Here is a 19,884-nt window from a genome sequence, read left to right on the forward strand (position 1 = left end):
CTGCTTTGACCCGACCATCACTGGATTAATCACACCGACGCTGAAGGGATCTGAAAACCTGAAGATTCTGTCGTGTTCCTGCGCCATCAGTCTACTGTACGTTATCTTGTAATTATGAGCTAGTTTTCTCATAATTGCGACATCAGGCTCCTTTTAACTAAAAGATAAGGTCTCATTTGGCATCGTGCACTTCTATGACTCACTGTGCACAGCAGAGCCACCGACTGTGACCTGATTCCCTTGTTTTTTTTGTTTTTTTTTTAAATTAATCCCACAAGAGATTACTGACATAAAAATGTTGGGCGTTAAAAAATAAAAAGAGCCTTCTGTGTAAAAAAAAAGTCACTTGCACAGCTTTCCCTCTGAATTATTTGTGCACGCTCCCTTTACGTTCGATAACCTTCAGTTCATCCAATTTCTTCCGAGAGGGAACTCACCGACGTGTAATCTGAATGCTGACATTGTTTGTGCCATAAAACCCACTCCGAGAACGCCGTCTAATAATATGTTTTAAATTGGATTTACACACAGTATAGGCAATTGCGTTACTTTCTCCCATCTGTTCAGACTCGCCGTCCAAACAAGACGCACTTCAAAATGTTCCCATTCCTGTCACAATAGCGTCACATCAAACCCAACGGCGTTAGAGAGAGGAAATCATCAGACGAACAACACGGAACAGAAGAAGCGTGAAATGACCCCTCACACAAAACATAATTACACATCACGCGACGGAGAAGACGTCAATTTGAAAGCCTCTCAGCCTCAGGTCTGTGAACGCAGCACAGGAAGGACCTTTACCACCAAAATAAAAGAGACCAATGGCACGGATACGAGAGATAAGGGGTGTGACATGAACACGGGACACATACCTCAAGACGTCTATGTACAATCTTAAAACGACTGATCAGGAAATAAAAGCCCTCAATGCAGTGTCATTTACATGCTGGAGTCTTTTCTCCTCGTGATGACGACCGGTGGCTGCAGACAGTCTGATGACGAGCTCTAATTATTCACCATGCATGAAGAGTTAAAAAAAAAAAAAAAACATCAGTGTAAAACCTGCTGACAAACTCGTCTTTTCCCGCAAACAGTGATCCAGAGGATTGGAAGAGCTCCTCTCGTTGGTCTACTGATGCCAGTCAGTGGTTGAGCGGTTAAGACAATCAAGCTCCAGCGGTGGAGCAGGAACAAAGGGGGTAAGAGCGGGTTTTTCTAACCGGAAGCAAAAAGGGGGAAAAAAAGCAAGTCTGAACGTTAACACAAGCAATATGTCCGATTTAAAAGCTTTTAAATCTCACGTGTACAGACTGATACGTTCCTACGGCGTCACTAATGTGTAAGAAATGCTTGGAAGAAGGCGTGAGCGCGCTGCGGTTCAGGCGAAGGGATGTAAAGCAGATGGTGTTTAAGACAAAGCTCTGTTCACGGGAGCGTCGCCAGGACTCAGGAGGAGGGCTCGTCTTCATGCAGGTCCTCCAGCTCTCCTTCTCTGGGCCCGTCTCCTGTGCTGCCCTTTCTGAAGGAACAAACAAAGAAGACACAGTAGAGGAGAAAGAAGTCAACATCTGCAGCTCTTTGGTCATTTAAAGAGTGAGGGCAGAGATCTAAATGGGCACGCGATTAAGCTTTTCTTTCTCCAAATGCAGCATGGCAACCAGAGAAGCTCTTCTCCCTCTTTTTTTTTGTTACAAGATGAATGCGGAAAACACACAGAATGCTTAATCGATGTAACACAGCGTTCAAATGACAGCAGCAGGGACATGAGAATAAAGATCTCTGAGATGACAGCTGGGGGAAAAGGGCTCCCCCATCACTCGTCATGATGGGGACAAGCGAGAGCTGAGGGGGTCTACGATGATGAGCGGCTGGTAGATGCGGGACAGACAGCGTGCCGGACTGCTTTTTGCACAAAGTGTTACCTGAGTGAGGGGTGAAGTTTAAAAGTGGGCCGGAAGGGCCACGAGTCCCTGCAGCAAAAGTGGGAGAAAAGATGGAGAAGTCACAGGTGAGAGGGCAAAGACATGCTGGCTGGTGGAGATGAGCCGCCTCCTCAACGTGACGGTGCCTGGAGGAGATCTTTTACATTTCAGTAGCAATTCTGACATCATATCAATGTGAACTGAATATTGTGGGACGAAATTGTAACTATTTTTTAAAAGTTGCGCTCTGTGGCTCCGACCTCCAACCCCGGTGATGTCACAGTGATGTCAACTACTTCCTATTTTATATTTGTACCTGTTTGTTTTTTGACACAAAAGGTGCTTTTTAATATGCTAACGTATGCGTCCTCTCTCCTCCCGTGACCCAGAAATCCACCATCACAGAGGCTCACCTTGAGGTGTCAGGGAGGGAGGAGAGAGGAAGCTCAGCGTGAGAAAAGGCAGGTTTTTAATAAGTCTGTTATGAAGTGGCGTGATGTGCGAACGCCGCGTGTTTGTAGGTGTTGGAACGATCTGACAGGTGATGAAGTTGTACAGCGAGTCTGTTTTAAATAACTGACAGACAATAAGAAGGAGTTCCTTTGTTCTTGCATCTCTTATATCTTCACCAAACCCGCATTACAAACTGTGGATGGCCACTTTGAAAACATTGGTCCAAATTGAACTTTCAGGCTGCGGTTGGTGAGGACTGACGGTGGTGTTTGCGATCTATAAACACCCACGACACTGTGGCCTCCACCTATGCATGGCTCCAACTGACGGGCCTGATGTTGCACCTGGAGGCCGATGTCTAGTGATGCCGGGTCCAGTTGGAACCTTAACCTGAGCGCAGCAGCTCCATGAGCCTCAGGGTTTAAAGTTCTGAATGATTTAATGTTTATCAAAGTGAGATCATTCTTTCATCCTGATTTTTTTTTGTGTATTTGTATGTAAATGTATTTATTTGTGTGTTTTTCATTGTTGTGTTAACATTAGGATTATTCCTGGTGTACCTTGATACAGTCTTCATAGCCTTCCATTAAAGAAAAGGCAAAACTCACAATAGTCACTCAAATAACTACAAACTTAAAAAAGTAATAATAAATAAAAATTTGCTAAATTATAATTTAGTGAAATAAGATGTTGCTTTTGAATTGTGGTTGAAAAGAATAATTTAAAAAAATAATAAATAAAAATTGTCCTGGACAAATTAGAACACTTTGCTGATGAGCAGTGAAATCAGAATACCTGTCAACAGGTGCAGAAGTCTGACTGAGACTGATTATTACTTTTGTCAGTTTTCCTTCTTTAATGGGGCGGTAGGAATACATTTGTGGGCGACTGTAAATAAAGTGGTTGAAGTGAAGTGGTGAAATTCAACTTACTTCCCCTTTAGGTTCACAAAAATGATCAATAATCATCAATCGACTGAAAATAGACAATTTAGCGCGATTTAAGCTACGTCGCCCGACCCCCATGTAAACAGCTTTGCAACATCAGCAGGGCTTTATCGAACAGAGCAGCACAACGGAGGAGGAGGAGGATTAGCACCAGAGGCCTCACGTCTCCCATGAGTTCAGTCAGAATGTTACACAAAATATCTGCTGGTCACCAGTTTTTAAAAATAATTGTGTAAATAATATTAAAATAATATCACGACGGGTAGAAACAGTCGTACAACGTGCAACTGCATCGCCCATAAATCCAGCTGCTTCCTTGCCTGCAGCTGTTGTTTCTCTTTCACTTTGATGGGGAGGAAATTGTTCTGTATTCTTCAGACATTCATTTGTTCCACCTGCCATTCTGAGAAATTGAAAGACTTAAGCTTTAGTTGGGTTTTGGGTCTCGAGGCTGTACATCAATAATGTCGGTCCTCAGATGGTACCTGCACATTCTAGTTCATGGCTTCATGATGGTCACACAAGACCTTGTTTGTTTTCCCCCCTCTTCCAGCAGGGGGCAGTATTATTCCAAATTCCTCACATGTCCTCTGAAAACACCTTCACCTTAGATAGCATCTCTCTGACAGCTTGGAGCGTAACAGGGGAAACCTCAGCCTAGATAGAGGAGAGATCATCTAATAAACCCCTCGCAATGGGAGATAAGAGTCTGCTCCTCATATAGAACAACAGCGGTCCATCTTCATAACTCAGTCTGCTGGACACATAACAGAATATTGTACCGAGGGTGCTTGCAGTACAGCTATAGAGGCTCCAATTGCCCCTCGGCTGTATGTGAGGCATGTCAGAAAAGTTTCAGGACTGGTGTCACAAAGGATATATTGCAAACCCAAACTACAAACTCCGAGTTTTCCCCTTTGAAGTAATCCCCCTGGAGTCTAATGCTCTTTCCCAGCCTTCTCCTGGAAGGATTCTTCCATCATCACAGCCATCTTGATGTCGTCCACGTCTTCTAAACTGGTCCCCTTGATGACCTCCTTGAGCTTGGGGAAGAGGAAACAATCCAGGTGGGGTGAGCAGGGAGGTTGCTCCAGCACGGAGATGTTCTTCTCAGCCGGGAACTGTGGGATGCTTAGGGCGTTGTGAGCAGGCGTGTTGTCATGGTGAAGCAGCCACCACTTGTCCTGACACAACTCTCGCCTCTTCTCTGAACAAAGCAAACGCTGTAGGATCTCTTTGTAGACGTGCTGGTTGATCTTCTAAAGGGGAAAACTCGTACTTTGGGTTTGAAACATATCTTTTGCGTCACCAGTCCTGGAGCTTCTCTGACACACCTCGTATGTACATATTGGCTGTTCCCCCCTTTGATGCTTGCAATCCATACAGGAGTGAATCCAAGGTCAGCCTGAAGCACCAGTGGGTCTATATCACTCTGAGTCACTCTGAATCTTTCTACCTTGAAAGCTAAAAGCAACACACAAAGAAACACTTATAAATGCTGTAAGCTCCACTGCATACAATGAAAGAATGAATTATGGTGCTATGGCAACACAAAGCAGCAGCTGCTGCTGCAGAATGACTGCTAGTTAACCTGATATAGCAGAAAGAGGAGACAGGTGTGAAGTACCAATCTGTATCAGAATCTTAAGCACTACCGGTAACAAGACTGAGTTTGTGTGGTTGTACCTTCATGGGTGAGATATGCAAGTATTACATGTGAAAGGGAGAGCTGGTTATGATGTCAGGAAGGTGGGCTGTGTGCTTACATGAGCAGGCTGCTGGGTGCAGACATGGACCTCTCCTCCCGCCTGCTCGGACACTCAAAGGGGTTACTGAAGGAGCGTTTCCTCAGCATGGCTTTCACCAAGATCTGAAACATTCATAAACACAGGACGGTTGCAAAGATGTGAAAAGGTTTTTGTTTTGGAGCTGGAGGTTCTGTGCAGCAGGCAGACGGGCTTCCCAGTGACGTCAGCGAAAGATGTGCACGTCAGGGCTAGACACGAGTTCATCACAGATTAATGCACACATCTCAAATGTGACCTCTCTGTCTGCTCTGTTTATCACTGATAGAGTGCAGGTTGATGGTTTTGAATGAAAACTGCATCAAGTTTTAAAACTTAAAACATTTGGGAGAAAAAAAAAACAGGCAAAGTCTTTTCTTGCAACATCTGGGACCAAAAATGAAGTCTGTGCAAAGGCGCTAAAAAAAACCTGCAGTTCCTTGATTGTCCACTTGAGGCTGGTTACAAAAGCAAGTCAATCCCTTTAGAGCTCCATGGTAACATGTCCAACTTCAAAGCAAAAAAAAACATGTTTACAACCAGATACATGAAATAATTCAGGTTTCTATTGATAATGTCCCTGTTCACTATAACTGTACGGTTGTGAACTTCTAAACAACTCACCCATTTAAATTTTATTAATGCTTAAGGTTAGGCTCTGAGTGAGAAGTGGCTGCTGGAGCCATCACATAGAACCTCAAAAGCACTCTTCAGGAAGTCTATAGGTGATGTCATGGAGGATTTGTCCATCTATATGCAGCCTGTGATTACGTCATTTAACGGCACGGACACTGATATTTATCTATTGCACTGTATTCAGTATTTTGGTGCTAAACAGCAGGAAGTTCATTAATGAACGATGCTGATATCCACACGGAGGACGATAATGTGCTCCTAACCTGTACAAAAGACAAACAACAGCTTTGTCACACATGGTAGCATTACTTCTTGTTTTATTTTATTTTTTTTAACCTTAATCGTGTGTAAAAGAAATCAGTACCTCCAATCTCTTCTGCCACTTGATGGTTTGCAATTAATTTCTTACTATTCCCATCTGAAGAACTAATTTTCTCTTGTCCATAGACTGTATTTAAAAGATGGACGTAGCCTGCAGGTCTGTGAAAGTGAAGAGCGCGGAAAAGCCTGCAATCTCTCTAACAGCCAGCAGAGGGCGACTCCTCTGGTAGCAAACAGAAGTGCGATTGTTTAGAAGTCTATTAGAAAAACGACTCTCCTTCACACCTGATTTATTACCACAGTAAACACTCTCCTAATGAGTTCATGAACTTAATTACACCAGTTTTCGAGGCTCCTCCATCAAGGGATTATGTTCATTTGGGTGAATCACGGTCCCGTTTAGATTAAAACAGATGAAACACGGTATGTTGTAGGTCACTCGCACAGTGTTCTGGAGTTCTCAGACGGATACACACCTCGCTCATTTCAAAGACCAAAGATGTCTAAATTACAAACTCAAGGCTCTATAACAGCATGTCACACACAAATGGGTGACATCACGGTGTTCACAGTTTGTGTTATTACTGCTAGTAGCTGCCATTTTTCCTGTTGGGTAGCTGGAGCCAAGCTGTGCCGACCTACCCATCTTTCAACATGAGGCATGGAGTAAAGAAAAACCCTCAAAAATACAAGCGCTGCACAAAAATAAAGCTCTGAAATGTAATTTTACTGGTTGAAGGTACATGTGTAAGCCATCATTCTTACTAATCTGTAAAGTCGTCTGCATCGTGTGCTTATTCTAATCTTGGTGCTTTTCTTTTTAATGTAGTTTTAAAGAAAATACATCTCCAACATCTCCATCTCGTGCATAGCAATGCCATTATGTGATGTTGTTTCCAAATGAATCCAACATCAAGACATTTTTGGACTCTAGTTTTACAGACTGCAGCTCAGTTTGACTGTGCTAAACCAAACGAAATGCTTTCAAGGCACAGGAAAACACACTATTCAAACTGGGGCCACTGAGGAGCTTTTATTTTTTTAATTTCAAGGCTGAGCAACGATAAAGGCAACCTTGTCCTCTCTATAAAGGTGAACAAGACTCCCTCATGTGTTGTCCCGGTCATAGCTGCCATTGTAAAGAAGCAGCTGCTCTGCTGAATGCACCAATTTGGCACAAAAGTGTCTGATGAATGGAAGACCCTCTGTGTTTCTCACCACTGCAGAGAGGCTGGGAACAAACTTCACCGAGTTCTGGATGTCCTCCTCGGTAACCTCCACCACAGAGCAGTGCTCCTCCTCCAGCGGCAAGGGGTCAGTGCCTCCCTGGGTCACCCACTGGTCCATCTGAACACACAGAGACAGTAATGAAAGGGGACAGTTCCACGACATCAGCCAGAGGTATTACAAAAACGAGCACCAGGGGTTTAATAAATCTGTGAAGTGAAGTCAGTGCAGTAGGAAGTCGTAGGAGTGTTGTTTCATATTTAAAATTCTTCACAGGGTAACTTTCACAGCACTACTGGTCCTATTGTAAAACTAGCAATACTTATTTACACTGATATTTTTATATATTTTACTATTTTTATGCTACAAAAGTCAAACTGCAAAGACCTACAGTAATATCTGGACTAAAAGCCGCTACTTTTTTTTACACGCTTTGAACAATGATGCAGCTAATTTATGGATTTTTGTGATTTTTACGAATTTGTCTCAAGACCAAAGTGACGTTGAGAGCGACAACAAAAGAGAGACAGAGGAAGTAATTCTGAGGCTGTTCAATTCCGACACTGACGAAGCCGACTTTAGTGGTTTTAATGCGCAGGAGGAAGATGAAGATAGCGATCGATGACTTGCCGTGTTACAGACGCTGTTCGGGAAAAAAGCATTTGCGGTACGTATTTAATTAAAAGTTAAAGAAATCTTTCTGTGTAAATATCTTATGTTACAACGTGGACACCTGTAGCTTATGCACAAGTACAGCCTGTATATGTACACATTTTTTTTTTCCTTTTTAAAGTTAGTGGGTGTGGCTTATATTCGCTCAATAGCCTGAAAATGACGGTAACAGCTCCTTTGGACAAACAATGCATCACTGTGACCTGTGAGGTCGTTTACTTTGTCAGATTTGAGTCAAACAGTCATAAATTCTTGCCATGAATGGGCTCAGAGACATGACAGACTACACAATAATACAACAATATAACAGCTTGCCATCTTTCACAACCTGCAAAATGTCATGAGGATGCATCTGTGGGACCAAGACAACAGTATGGCTGGTCTGTCCTTTAGCTGGTCGTTTGCTTTGCACCGCTCTTCCAACATGTGGAAACCGTCATACGATGCAGAAGAATGTAGAAAGAAGTCGGACAGGCTTGTTTTTTCTGTCCTTTTCTATCCTGTTGGGATAAGTGATCAATTGTCGTGCCTGAGGCCCATTTGAAGGCTATTATCAGGCTGATGCTGTGCATTTCGGTAGTTTCTGACTTCCTCACTCTGTCTGTACCTGACAGCTCAAACCCTTTTTATTCCTTCTGAAAACACACGACCAGTATTTTCAAAACCAAAGCATAAATATATATTTTAATTTTCACAAGAGGCTAAAAAGACTCTTGAAACAGCAGCGCACTGCAGTCTTCAGTAAACAGACAGCATGAAACAGGGTGTTTGTCTGGAACAGTTTCTCCTCTGTGCTGTGATTTGCCGTCTTTGTAGAGCTTCTTCAAGGCAGACATTTTGACTAGTCAGAGCGAGGAAAGAACAGGTGGACTTTAAGCTCAAATGAGCAAAAAAAAAAATGTCACGAAACAAAATCACAGAAAAGCAACGTCTTAAAAAACGGGTTTGTTCAAAGTGAGTTGAAAAATGTGAATTTACAATTTCCTTTTAGCCGCTTATTTCGAAATCTAGGAGCGATAAATGCAAAAGCTCTCTCACCTTTATGTGTCAGTCAAGCAAAAGTCAATAAATGATCTGATAAATAGCTTCCTAGGGCAGTAATCAGCAATACCTTGATAGAAATTCTGAAAGTAACCTCGAATAAACACCAGAGCGAGCTTTTTTTGTCTGATCTCAGAGAGTAAAGAATCACAGCAGTCTTATCAATTAGTTATGAAGGCGTGACTAAGAGTCTCCAGAAGCGTTTCTGACCCGACAGCAGGGTTGGAGCATCGATGTTTGTCTGAGCTGCAGTTTTAACCTCAAATACACCAAGAATCCTGCAGCGCTCGGTTTCTAAATGCGACACAGAACCACGGCTGTCTGATTCTCGGCCAGTTGCACTACATTGACCTATGATCAACATCTCTGTGTTGTCTTCATTTAGCTGCAGGAGATCTTCTCACATCCCTGTATTTTTTTTTCAATTCAATTTTATTTGTATAGCGCATATTTACAACAACAAGTCATCTCATAGCGCTTCACAAAGGCAGAAACAGAAACACCCAACAATCCAAAACATCTGGATTCCCTATAAGCTTCAGCAGTCCGCAAGCAGTCCACAACAGTGGGAAGGAACCGAAAACCCCCACAGGGGAAAAAAAACCTCCGACAGAACCAGGCTCAGGGAGGGACGGCCATCTGCCTCGACTGGTTGGGTGGATGTAGGATGAATTATACAATGTAGTTTACAGTTAAAGAAGTTATTAGAATTTATTGTCCTTAATTTATGTCCTTTATTGTATGGATGCCAATAGCTGAATGTAGCAGCTTTATAATGCTGTGAGCTTGACTGATGCCTGTGTAAATGTACGTATACAGGAGCCAAGAGGGAAGACAGAAATCAAACGGAGGATTGGACCCTGCTCTTAGCTTTGAGACACCCCTAGCACCAGCAATGCCAACGCAGAAACGTCTGTCTTTTTTGGTAGCAGCTTCCCCTGAGATCCAGGAAGACAAGGATGGAGTCACGTCCATCATCAGCAATAGGAGCTGTTGCAGTGCTGTGCGTTCTTCTTGTAAAACCAGACTGGTATTTCTCAAAGATATCACTTTTACATTAATTACGATGGCACCATTCCAGTAAGTGTCCCCAGTAGCCATGATAGAGAACCAGCAGGCACAGAAGCCAAGTGGAATGCAGCCATCATAAACACATCTGTGCTTCTTCTACAGTGACAAGTTCAGATCTCTGCTGTGATAAAGGTCGATGGAGCTCTGGTGCACAGAAAAACAAGTCATCTCGCTATAACTTGGATACTTGCTCACATTGGATTTGTCAGCATTAAAGAGCCCACATTTTATTTTTTGGTTTTGCCCTTTCCTTTAGCGTGTTATTGCTGTTTTACATATGTGAAAGTTCTGCACACTTACGAAACACACAACTTCATACCAAATTTCTCCCACAGAAAACTCTGCTCAGCACTTGCTGGTAATGGTTCGTTTGAAGTCCAGGCTTTGCTTCTGTTACTTTGCAACACATTTGTGTCGAGTGGTTTAACCACCATCTTGAAAAAAAGAATCAGCAGCTTCCTTGCAGTCCACCGTTAATTTCCTCACTGGATCTGCATCTCTCATGTCTTATACTCAGAGATCTTAGGGTACGATACAGAAAGCAAAGCTGCTTTGTTTTCGTGGTGCCAGCTGACCAATCAGACTGACTGGGCGTTTTGGGAGAATGGTCCTTGGAGAGACAGGAACTAAAATGGACCATCTCAGGCAGAGGGTGAGTAGGAGCGCGACAGCATCCATCCATTATCTATACACCGCTTAATCCTCACTATGGGGGGCTGGAGTCTATCCCAGCTGACTCAGGGTGAAGGCAGGTTCACCTGGACAGGTAACCAGTCTATCACAGGGCTACACTTAGAGACAGACAACCAAGCACACTCACATTCACACCTACGGACAATTTAGAATCACCAATTAACCTCAACATGTTTTTGGACTGTGGGAGGAAGCCGGAGAACCCGGAGAGAACCCACGCTGCACGGGGAGAACATGGAGACTCCACGCAGAAAGATCCCGGGTGTCTTCAGCGGGATGCGAACCGGCGACCTTCTTGCTGCGAGGCAACAGTGCTAACCAACAATGCTAACCACTGCTCCACCTTGCAGCCCCAGCAATGTACAGAATGATAACAAATACAGTGCTATGTATATAAATATATTCTAGCTGACACCCAAAATAAAACCAACAACCTGTAAATGTGCGTAGGAGAGATTCTTTAAGAAAACAGGTTTTTTGAGAAGCCTGCAGACACTTCTGGTGCATTCACACGCTGGCTGAGAAGCTCTGACGTCCACGTTTTCGAAGCTGACCACAATAGTGTGATAACAATCACCCGAGAAGACACCAGAGGATATGCTGATGCTTCTAATCTGTGAGCGCCATCATGATTCATGGTGTATTTATGTGTAACCCAACTAGAGCAACTTTAAACTTGCTGCGAGGTCACTTTTGTACTTTGACATAAATTCAAACCTCATAAAGTATGTGATACAGCAAAGATAAATAGAACATAAATGAAAACATGATTTAGGTTAGGTGCATGAGTTTGATGTAGCTGTTATAAAATGTGATGTGACCAACAGCCACACTTCCATTTATCTCTTAATCTTCTATTAAAGCGGCAGCGCTGTGCCGAGCTGCCTCTCGCAACTCGTGTCAAGAAAAAGAGTTTGTGTGTGCGTATCGCTGCTCAAGGTCACGTATGATGCCCGACAGCCTCATTATCTCTGGCTCCGAGAACACAATCAGAGTCTCTGGTGAGAAAATGACGCACTGACACACGACCAGATTGTATCATGGAAACACAGCGGGGGGATGTCATCAGTCCAGGGCTCGTCCTGGATCACCCCCCTGTCAGTCTAAGTGGAAGCCCAGTGCTCCGGAGGGACGGACAGGTTTCATCATGCCCCAGAGCAACACAGCATCTCTGAACAACCAGTCAGAGTCTCAGAGGGGAGAAGAGTTGTGTTCTATGTTAATGTGAGTGATGACATCCTCTCGTTACGATCGTGTTCAAATTTGCTGCCCAGCTTCTCAGCTAGCAGGTGTCTACCCTCTCATGTCGCTCTGTTCTCTGTTTACCTTGATCTCCGGCAGGGTGATCCTGGAGTCGGGGTTTTTATCCAGCATCCGCAAGATCAGAGTCCGCAGCTCTTCACTGATCTTTGGTCTGCACGAAACACAAGATAATGATTTGAGGAAAGGTTTTTTTTTGGAGACAAGTTTGCTTTTACACATGTGGCACCATGTTTTATGTATTTTCAGCATCTTATGATTATATTATAAGCTGTACAATAGGCACGTTAAGGCAGGGTCATTAAAAACCAGACTGAAGTTGCATCTTATAAAAACAGCATTCAGCAGCCTTCTGAGAACTACAAACAAACTCTGTCTGTCTGCAGCACCACGTCACTTATTTTATAAGGCGTGAGCAATTCAACCAAACACTGAATATGCTAGCTAAATAATAGCTAAAGATAATTACCAAGATAGATAAATAAAACAGTTTATTTGCTACCTGGCTAAAATAACGGCTACAACAGTTAGCTAAAATCAACAAGTAGATGGCTGGAATCGTCTAAAATGTTTCAAACTATCAGCATTACATTTGTTTTTTATAAACATTCAACATCCATGTTACATTTCAATGACAATGAATGGAAGTAAACATAGGACGAAAAGTAAATAAATGAATGAGTCCAGCTACTAATCATAACGACGGTTGCATGACGTTATCTGCAGCTGTGTGATCTGTGCTGTCAGTCCTGCTGATTCTCAGTAACTTGCTACAGGACAGACATGACTCCATTAGGTAATGTGCTGCATTCAGTTCGGTGGGGTGGTAGCATGTAATGAAGAGGCTTTCTGCACAGCCGTGGAGTCTCTTGAGCCCACAGTGGGAAGACACTTATCATTAACAACATGGCACCCTGTCCTGCCACATACTCCAGCTGCTACTCACAGGCCCTTCACTTCTGCTGTGTTTGTGTAACATCAGTGTGTTCCCCGTGTTCCTATTTCTGACTTCACCTCTTCTGTTTTTACTGTTTTCTTCACCCGAGAAGACCTTCCTTGTGTTTCTTTAGTCTTTTAGTGAACAGGAGGAGCAGCTTGTGTGTGTGTGTCCAGGCTGCTGATCCCTCAGTTTGCTTTGTCAATGCTTGTTTTGATCACATGCAGGTGACATTTACGGCGTGCTGCTGTGGCGAGCTATTCATATCTATGTTGGTGCAATTTGTGACGATGCAGATGAGATGAAAGGTAAAGACTTGAGCGGGTTCTGGTGCAACATTGCTGTCGTTTTTAATAAAGTGGAAGAGAGGGAGACGGACTTACGTTTCTGGGAAATCCACAGGCTTGGTCCTTATCTTATTGTGCAAAGCCAATATGTACTCGTCAATAAACGGGCACTGCAGGTAGAGCAGAGGGAAGACAGTGAAAACCAGGAGGAAGGTACATTGATTTAGTTCTGTGTCAGAGAAAACCTGAAGCCCTACAGGCTGCCACGACAAACAACAGCAGCAGTAATCAGTTCCTAGTATTCATTAAAATGAGCGCTGACACTAGAGAAGAATCACACCGACTCCAGCCTTTACTGTTAACATCCATGAGCCACGTGTTGATGAGCGAAGGAGAGAAGAGACAGTAAATGTGCAGACTTGCCTTCCCGAAGACGAAGCAGTAGAGGGTAACTCCCATGGCCCACACATCCAGCGCCTTTAAGAAAGAGCCAGCAGTGATGTTAAATGACAAACAGACTGAAAAGCACGCTGCAGTGAAGCCAACACCTCCCCTCCCAGACAAACACAGCGACCTGAATCGATGCAGACAGTGATTTATGGGGTGTTTTAAGGATATTTTTTGGGAGCGTTTACTGTCAGATACCTCGAAGATGGATTCAGGGCGCTGCTGCTACCGGCCGGGCTCTTCCATCCAGCCTCTCTCTCTGCTTGCAGCTCAACCTAAAACCCATTTGTTTTCCTCGATGGATACGGAATGATTAAACTCGCCGTCTGAACCGGTGAACTCCACCTCAGTGCCACCGACATAACTCATCAGACGCAAGATGTACTGCTGCGACTGACACTCGAGGGGCTTCAGGTGACACACGAGAGTCGGATATTAAAGATTTCGCCGCTAATTTATGTCCTCTTTGGAACACGGTTTGACCGAATCCAGATCTGAAAGAATGAAGGCTAATCAGAGAGAAAGGAGCACGAGGGCTGAATATGTTTCTCGAAAGCTCGAGGTGAAAGCAGGCTGAGCTACTTGAGTGGCTCTTTCACCGCGACAGCTCGTCTGCAATCAAATGTTCTATTCAGGCTTCCATCCGGTCTGCCTTTTACCAGAACCGCTGGAGGAAGAAATACGACCCACGCCAATGACGCTGGACGAGGATTTGATCACAGCGCTGAGACCTGGGGAGGGTGTTTCACACTGATTGGCCTCTAAACGTGTGGATGCTGCCGCTTGCAATCTCTTTAACAAGATGGTGATTTGCATCAACCATTGACTATATTATAGAAATGAAAATTACTGGCAACTTATAAGCGACAAATATGTAAAAATTCTGTGTTTGTGAGCATCGTGATTATTTAAAAGTGTCTTCCAACCCTTTGCACCATGTGTACATCAAGAACTGCAGCCAGGAAACGCACAATTTAAAGAGTTTTATAGTTAATACCCAACATCTGCAGAATCGGTTGAATCGGTTAATAAGACTCAGTTGCATCAATCATCCATCCATCTATTATCTATACACCGCTTAATCCTCACTAGGGTCATGGGGGGTTGGAGTCTATCCCAGCTGACTCAGGGTGAAGGCAGGTTCACCTGGACAGGTAACCAGTCCATCACAGGGCCACACTTAGAGACAGACAACCAAGCACACTCACATTCACACCTACGGACAATTTACAATCACCAATTAACCTCAACATGTTTGTGGGAGGAAGCCAGAGAACCCGGAGAGAACCCACGCTGCACGGGGAGAACATGCAAACTCCACGCAGAAAGATTCCGGAGCCCCCACCGGGACGCAAACCGGCAATGCATCAATCATGTCTTTAATAAAAATTAAAGCCTTGTGATTATCTGGTTTGCAAATAATAGATTCTTTGGCTGCAGAGGCAGGTGGGGATCAATCCGCTCACTGCAGATGAGGAAAATTCTGTCCTTAAAGGTGACTTATATGAGATTCTGATCATTATTATACGAATAAAACAGCAGCAAATAACTATTTTCAATGTAAAGATGTCATCGTCACAATACAAGAAGTCGTAATCCTTCCCCTCCCTCCTTTGCTGTTTCGTGAACTTCAGTGTTTCATTAAAGTTATTTATGAAATTGTTGTGTCTTTGGTTAATTGCTGCTCAGTGTGAGAGCGTCTACTGATCTGCTGTGCTACGCTACAGCATTTGCAATTCAGTTCACTTACATTCAGATACACACACTAACTCATTACATTCACAGAGTCGACTCACTTTTCCGCTGAAACTCTTGCGCTTATCCGACAAGGTCTCCGGTGCCATAAATGCAGGAGTGCCGGCAGTGCTGGACAGCAGAGCGTCGTTGCCCTCAAACTGGTTGCTGACCCCAAAGTCCGCTATCTTCACATGGCCGTCGTCCCCCAGCAACAAGTTAGAAGGCTTGATGTCCCGGTGGACAATCTTCTGGTAGTGCACTGACGACGAGAAAGAGGAATGTCACTTGTCTGGGCTGTGCCTGGAGGCTGCAGAGAAACTCAAGGATCGGAAATGGAAAAGGTTCATCCCCTGGGAACGTGTGAATGAACTCAATACATTTCACGGCAGTCTGACACAATAAATAGAGTTTTTATTTTTTTCTTCCTTCCTTCCATCTTTGGGGAACCATAATATGAAAACTAGGCCGTACATCACTGAAATAGTTTGTCATGGAGCAACACGGCGGCAGATGGAATGTCAGGGACCACCAAAATAAATTGGGAATCATGCTGTGACGGATATCCACAGCAAATAGAAGATCCAACGTGGCCGTGAGCTCTTGGTACATCTTGAAAAATATCAGTTTGGACCAATCTGCTGGACAGACACAGCAGCTGAACAGCAGTAGAAGAAGATTATTTAGTTAGGTAAAGACATCATTACAACAAAATAAAAGTCCTGCATTTAAAATCCTACTTAAGTAAAAGTATTATAATTACTATTAGTCCTGCATCTGATTACTTTATAGTTTAGTGGTTTCTAACCCAGGCAGCTCCAAGGGTCACAATCTGGAGAGTTATGAGAGGATCATTGGAGGAAAAAGGAAAAACTGAAGAACATTTTTTAACTCAAATGTCTGTTCTTTCTTTGTGTTGTTCTTCCTGAATCTTCCCATCTCTGGGCGCTAAAGTAATCCAACTGTAGACTTTTAAAGAGGAATTCTGCTGTAACTGCTAACAACTCAATGACATCTAAAACCTGTCAAGAAGCACAAACCAGTCGAGTCATTTTAGAAAGTGCGACAAGCCCGTTCTCATTCCCGAGGCGTCAAATACTGTTGTTTTGTCAAACATCTCACAAGATGGAGTTTGGTGATGGTGCCACCCACGTCAATGTTCAATCCTGACAGATGTATAATTTAAGAGTCTCATATGGAGGTGGGAGGGATGGTGGCAGCGCAAGTCAAGGTCTCTCAGATTTATGTCCCATGTCATTATTTTCTCACTTTGTTTGGTTTTATTTTTCAACTTTAGTCTCTCTGTCAGTCACTGTTTGGTTACTAGGCACCAAAATCACTTAATTAACAGTCTGCACCACCATTAATTGGCTAAATTTAGGAAAAGATCAGGACCTGGTCAACGATATGCCCCTTATACATCACAACATTTACGTACAGACTCTAGACATCTATTTCTCACATTGAGAGATTTTTATAGGTTTTAACAAATTACATTAACGAGCATCCAGTACATTCAAACATAAGGTCGTATGGGTCAAGTTGGGATTGAAACCGGCCTCCACAAGCCCAAAAGGTTGGAAACTATTTCAATCTTTAACAATGTATTGCAAGTTAGAGTTTAAAATCTTCATCTAAAAGTGAGTCAGTAACTAGAGCTGTCGAGTTAATGCAAAAATCCTGAGCTGTAGGAATGCAGTATTTCATAATCTGTGATCACTTCTTTTCCAATTCCAGTCTATGGGAGCCAGGGCTTTTTGGAGCCAGCAGCTAGTGGACGTAGTGATATTGCAGGTTTTTGACACTTCCGGGTTGGCTTCATTTTTCAGGGCCGGTTGCTACGTCCATCTTTTATACAGTCTATGATTAGAAGCAAAAGTATCTCAAGACTGCCCTTAGGTATATTACTTGTGTGCTTTATCCAATCCAGCATCCATTTGTTTAATATAAAGTAATAATCTCCAATAAGATCTTGTTCCGTCTCTAATAAAGCCAATCTTCTATATTCTAGTGGAAAAACACAAATCGCATGTGTCTTTCATTCTGCAGAAAAACGACACAGTCTATCTCTAACTTACACTAAATAACACGCATGAGAGACAACGTGTGACTACAGAAGTGCAGAAATCATTGCTTTGACCTCGGTTTGATTGCTGCAGTGTAAGAATGATGTGAAGCCTGAACCGAAGGTCATCTTCTGTAAGCTTTACACTCAGCAGCCGTTGGGAGCTCAGCCTTGGACACTTGGCTGATTGGATAAGTGGTGCCTTCTTGTCTGAGGACGTCTTAATGAAACATGAGGTACTTGACTTATTAAAAGACCTTGGCAATTAAATGTTGCCAGCACGAATAATGCTCAGATTAAATAAGCATGCCAGCGACGTCCAGAACGACTCGTCACGTTCATGATTTAGGCCCATTAAGGTCGAAGAGGACGCGCTATTTCACTTTCATTTTGACACAAATGGCGCATTAAATAAAGGTCACCGAGAGTATATCAACAGATATTCACTGCTTCATGAGTTAGTTATGGAGTCCATAAATATTCCACATCAAATGAAAAAGTCATTATAAAACAAGTACTCACATGAATAAATAGTTTATTCAGGAGTAAACACAGACAGCTTTGACCATGACATTGACACGATATCAGTTCACTTCTATGAGCACTTAAGAAACAGAACAGTGGAGGTTTGGTATGCTAGTCTGGATGGTGAGTTTTAAACTGAAGAGAGAGACGTGATAAAGGAAAAGATCGCTAGTTAACAAGGACATTAAGAGGGCAAAGTATTTAATAGCGACTTGTCAATCACAAGGTAGCCATGGCCTCAAGCATGCCCTGTTTCATCAACTATTTAACTCTAAATGCTGCAGAGTTTACTAAATAAAATAAAATACTGTATTAAAGGAGGCTTAAGACTAGTGATTGAATGGAGGGCCGCACTTTCTCGCATTCATACCTCCTCAATAAATAGCAGACACAGGCTAATTCAGTTCAAAGCTATACATCGTTTTCATTATTCTGAAGGTTATGCTACATAAATTTTATTCCACTGTGTCCCCATCGTGTGATAGATGTAAATTAAGTGATGCTGCTGTATTTATTTTGGGACTGTCCACGTATTAAGTCGTTCTGGTCAAGTATTTTTTCTTTTTATTCTGGGATTTACCACAGGGCTTTTCCCCCCTGATAGGGACCTTGCTCTTTTTGGCTGTTCAGAGGGCTCTGAAACTCTTCCCTCACATATTCAACCAGTGTTTTGTTGATGGGCATGGTTCTAGCCAAAAAAACTAATTCTTAAAGACAGGAAGAAATCAACCCCACCATGCCTCAAAGACTGGTTACATGAACTCGCTTCGATTTTCCATCTGGAGAAACTGCGGTTTGATAATGTAAAAGGCCAACATAAATGGGAAGCATCCTGGGGTCCTTTGTTGAAACATCTGGATTTGGTCTGACTGTAGTTTTACATAGTTTGTCGTGCATTTATATGTTTTTATTGATGTGTTTCTTTTTTCTTGTTCTGTTTTGTTTATGAACGTTATATGCTACCAGATACTTGTTTGTCTTTTTTTAAGTTGAACTTGAATTCTCTCCTCCATAGTGTGTGTATATGTAGGTGTGTATGTGCGTGTTCTTGGGTTGGGATGGGGCATTGGGTTTCTGTTTTACTTTGTGGGGATTGTATGTACATGTTTGGAAAGGTGGCAAGAAAAAATATAAATTGAGAGACTAGTGATTGAAACCATAAACTCATTAGGAAAATGTTTACTGTTCTGACAAATTAAGTAAGACGTAGGGCCATTTTCTCCAAGATTTCTATACCCTCAAACTAATTTTTGCCACTAGAACAGACGCCCCCTGCTGGCTGTTGGAAATATTGCAGGTTTTAGGTGCTACTGCATTGGCTTTATTTTCCCGACAAATCTTTTATATACAGTCTATGCTTATGTTATTACTCAGACTGTGTAAGAAGCAGCAGCTGACATTAGAGAGTTAATTCAATTCGTCTTGGGAGACTAAAAATGTTCCTCAGAGACAGGAGCTTGTGAACACCCCAAACACCAGGGCTAGTCCTAATAGCAATTTCTGATCTCCGAATATTCGGCTCCAATTAATGGACGACTACTCGGAGATCAAAATTGGTATCCCAATTACAGCACAGCAAACGAATAGTCGGCTATTCAGCCATTCCGGTTCAGCCCTACCAAACACTCGATCTCCACGTTGAAGCTAAAGAAGTTTAGTTATTGTGCTAATTTACAGCAGCAGACACTAGTTGGTAGATTCAGAATGACATTATTTCCTCTTTCAGTGTAAGTGCACCTTCATCTGAAGCAACCACAGCAAACAATCAGGCCAGAACAATCACAACAACACACATATCATTTTAAATACTGACTTTCATAAAAGAGCATTTTGAAATTTAGGAAATTGTAAATGAAATTTGC

General features: G+C 42.8%; 1 protein-coding gene across 1 annotated transcript in view; it reads right to left on the reverse strand.

Annotated features, from left to right (window-relative positions):
- Positions 1-349: 349 nt before the first annotated feature.
- The window catches only part of camkk1a (calcium/calmodulin-dependent protein kinase kinase 1, alpha a), a 76,661-nt gene continuing 57,126 nt past the window's right edge, over positions 350-19,884 (reverse strand). Inside the window, exons 10-16 of the mRNA XM_008299267.1 lie at positions 15,495-15,694; positions 13,675-13,728; positions 13,348-13,421; positions 12,094-12,181; positions 7,282-7,410; positions 5,089-5,192; positions 350-1,519 (exon numbers count right to left, since the gene is read on the reverse strand). Coding sequence (XP_008297489.1) covers positions 1,447-1,519; positions 5,089-5,192; positions 7,282-7,410; positions 12,094-12,181; positions 13,348-13,421; positions 13,675-13,728; positions 15,495-15,694 — 722 coding nt within the window. The 3' untranslated portion in view covers positions 350-1,446. The remainder of the gene's footprint in view (positions 1,520-5,088; positions 5,193-7,281; positions 7,411-12,093; positions 12,182-13,347; positions 13,422-13,674; positions 13,729-15,494; positions 15,695-19,884) is intronic.

The sequence above is a fragment of the Stegastes partitus genome, unplaced genomic scaffold (genome assembly GCF_000690725.1).
Source record: "Stegastes partitus isolate 25-593 unplaced genomic scaffold, Stegastes_partitus-1.0.2 Scaffold1397, whole genome shotgun sequence".
In the NCBI taxonomy this organism is placed as follows: Eukaryota; Metazoa; Chordata; class Actinopteri; family Pomacentridae; genus Stegastes; species Stegastes partitus.